General features: G+C 40.6%; 1 protein-coding gene across 1 annotated transcript; it reads left to right on the forward strand.

Moving 5' to 3' along the window:
- Positions 1-772: 772 nt before the first annotated feature.
- Positions 773-2,353, forward strand: LOC104212666 (uncharacterized). The gene has a single exon (XM_070145788.1). The coding sequence runs from the start codon at positions 773-775 to the stop codon at positions 2,351-2,353; it is 1,581 nt and encodes a 526-aa protein (XP_070001889.1).
- Positions 2,354-3,572: the final 1,219 nt, after the last annotated feature.

A 3,572-nucleotide genomic window follows, 5' to 3' on the forward strand; every position in this document is an offset into this window, starting at 1 on the left:
AGACGATATTTTTAGATGATTCAGAATATGGCCTCATCGGCCTAAGTTGAGGGTTACCCCTCCATAGTTTACAGTTACAGAGTGGTACGCTCGGGCCGAGTATGGCACCGGTGCCGACCACGCTTCTTCAGGTTTGGGGCTTGACAAAATGTCACTTTGGGATGCACAGAATGTAATAATTTCTCATTTGTTTTTCCCAAGTCTCATTCATCTTAACTTACTTAAGACTTCGATAACCCTTCCTTATCGTTATAGAAGAATTTCATCCTTTTTGAGCTTACATTAGATAATCTTATAATGATAGTGTCATCTGAATTATGGGGTGTAACATGAACAACTTTCAAGGGCAAAGAAACAACTTCCAAGGCCCGAACTAACAATAATGGCGACCTCAAAATAATCAAGGCAACTGGAATTCTAACAATCAAAGAAATTAGAGTGATGGCAACAACCAAGGAAATTAGAGTGGTGGCAACAATTAAGGGAATTGGCATAACAACAACAACCAAGTAAATTGGAGTGGAAATAATCAAGGAAATTGAGGGGGTAACAATCAAAGTAGATGGAACAACAGTCAAAGAAATGGGGGGTCGGGTTTTCAAAGGCCCCTGATGTATCAACAACCGAGCAACTCCCTTTTGTATCCTTCCCATGGTCTAAGTTCTTCAAAAAATGAGATGGGAGTATTGAGAATATGTTCAAGCAAATGATAGTCGATTTGGATGCCCAACTTGCCTCACACAACACATCAATCCGCAACTTAGAAATTCAAATGGGGCAAATCTCTCAAGCTCTAAATACTCGTCCTAAGGGGGTACTAACAAGTGACACGGTGGTAAACCCAAAGTGTGGAAACAACATGGTGAATGCCATGGACATTATTACAAGAAGTGGAAGATGTGGGAATGCACCTACCTCAAGTCAAAGGCAACTTGTGGATGATGAGCAAGTGGTGCAAGAAGAGGAGATCCCGAACAATGTGGTGCAACCTAATGATGAGGTTCGGATTGATATTGATGATAGAGTGGAAGAGACTCAAGAGGAGGTGAACCCATCTAGGGATCATATTATTGACATACCGAAATTGGTAGTTCAAAGGGCTAAGGCACCATTGCCTAAGCCTCCACCTCCATACCCTCAAAGACTTGCCAAGCAAAATGGTGAAAAACAATTCAAGAAGTTTATTCAAATGATAAAGATTCTCTCAATCAATGTGCCATTGGTTGAAGCTTTGGAGAAAATGCTCGGTTATGCAAAGTTTATGAATGACCTTGTGACAAAGAAGCGGTCAATGAATTTTGAAACTATAAAAGTCACCCATCAAGTGAGTGCGATTGTGCATTTAATGGCTCCTAAATTGGAGGATCCTGGTGCTTTCACGATTCCTTGTACAATTGGAATTGTCGAGTGTGCTAAAGCGCTTTGTGATCTTGGGGAAAGTATCAATTTGATACCCTATCCGATTTTCAAGAAGTTGGGAATTGGGAAAGCAAGGCCCACCTCTATGAGATTGCAAATGGTCGATCGTACTATGAAGAGATATTTGGGAGTGATTGAAGATGTATTGGTTCGTATTGATAAATTCATTATTCCAGTGGATTTTGTCATTCTCGATTGTGAAGTTGATTATGAGGTGCAGATTATTCTTGGAAGACCTTTCCTTGCTACGGGAAAGGCTCTTTGTGATGTTAAGGCTGGAGAACTTACTTTTCGGGTTGATAATAAAAAAGTAGTTTTCCATGTGTGCAAGTCCATGAGGCAACCGAATAGCAATGAAACAAGTGTTATGATTAATGTGGGTGATATGTTAAAGGTCGTCTTGCTCAACTTTGATGATGATGAGATGGATGGCTTCATGGAATATGTTAACTCTTTGCAAGGAATAGGGTCGTATAACTATGCACCGCGAAAATTGTCCTTGGATCTTGAAAATAGGACAACTCATCCTACAAAGCCTTCTATTGAAGAGCCTCCTACCTTGGAGTTAAAGCCATTGCCTTCACATCTTCGGTATAAATTTCTTGGTCCTTGTTCTACTTTACCAATTATTCTTTCCTCTTGTTTAACTAACATGCAGGTAGATTCCACTTTGGCGGTGCTACAAAAAAGAAAGAAGGCTATTGGTTGGACCTTCGTAGACATTCGCAGAATAAGCCCCGCATTTTGCATGCATAAGATCAACTTGGAGGATGATGCCAAACCATCTATTGAACATCAAAGGGGGCTCAATGAGGCTATACAAAAAGTTGTCAAAAAGGAGATTATCAAGTGGTTGGATGCCAGGGTTGTATCTCCATCTCCGATAGTTCTTGGACTTCTCCAGTTAAATGTGTCTCAAAGAAATGGGGCATGACGGCGGTCACCAATGACAAGAATGAGTTGATTCCTACAAGAACGGTGACCGGTTGGAGAGTGTGTATGGACTATCACAAGCTCAAAAAAGTCATAAGAAGGATCACTTTCCACTTCCTTTCTTAGATCAAATGCTCGATATATTGGCCGGTCGTGCTTTCTATTGCTTTCTTGATGGGTATTCGGGATACAACCAAATTTTTATTGCTCCGAAAGATCAAGAGAAAACAAAATTTACATGTCCCTATGGTACCTTTGCTTTCAAGCGGATGCCATTTGGTTTGTGCAATACAACGACGACTTTTCAAATGTTTATGATGGCTATTTTCACGGACATGATGGAGGACTACCTTGAAGTTTTCATGGACGACTTCTCGGTGGTTGCAGATTCTTTTGATGATTGTCTTGCGAATTTGGATAAAATGTTGGCAAGATGTGAAGAAACAAATTTGGTACTCAATTGAGAGAAATGTCATTTCATGGTCGAGGAAGGCATTGTCTTGGCCACAAGATCTCAACATATGGAATTGAAGTTGACAAGGCAAAGATCGAGGTGATTTCTAAACTTCCACCTCCAACTTCGGTAAAAGGTGTGCAGAGTTTCTTAGGTCACGCGGGGTTTTACCGACACTTCATCAAAGATTTCTCTAAGGTGGTGAACACGTTGTGAAAGCTTCTCTAGAATGATGCTAAGTTTAACTTCAATGATGATTGCATGAGCGCTTTTAAATTATTAAAGTTCAAGTTGAAAACTACTCCCATCATCACCACTCCAAATTAGAGTGTCCCTTTTGAACTCATGTGCGATGCAAGTGACGTAGTGATTGGGGTTGTTTTGGGGTAACACATCAACAAAAAATTTCATTAGATCTACTATGCTAGTAATACCATGGATAGTGCCCAAGTCAACTATACCGTTACGGAGAAAGAGCACCTTACCATTGTGTTTGCAATTGAGAAGTTCCGCCCGTACTTGATGGGTTCAAAAGTTATTGTCTACACGGATCGCGCGGTGCTTCGTTATCTTATGAGCAAGAAATATTCCAAAGCTCGGTTGATAATATGGGTGCTTTTGTTGCAAGAATTTGATATTGACATCCAAGATAGAAAAGAGAGTGAAAATCAAGTGGTGAACCACTTGTCTCATTTGGAGGGGGGGGAGGCCGCATGATGGCCTTGAAATCAATGACTCTTTCCCCGATATGAAACTCTTGGATATT

This window comes from Nicotiana sylvestris, chromosome 1 (genome assembly GCF_000393655.2).
Source record: "Nicotiana sylvestris chromosome 1, ASM39365v2, whole genome shotgun sequence".
Classification (NCBI taxonomy): Eukaryota; Viridiplantae; Streptophyta; class Magnoliopsida; order Solanales; family Solanaceae; genus Nicotiana; species Nicotiana sylvestris.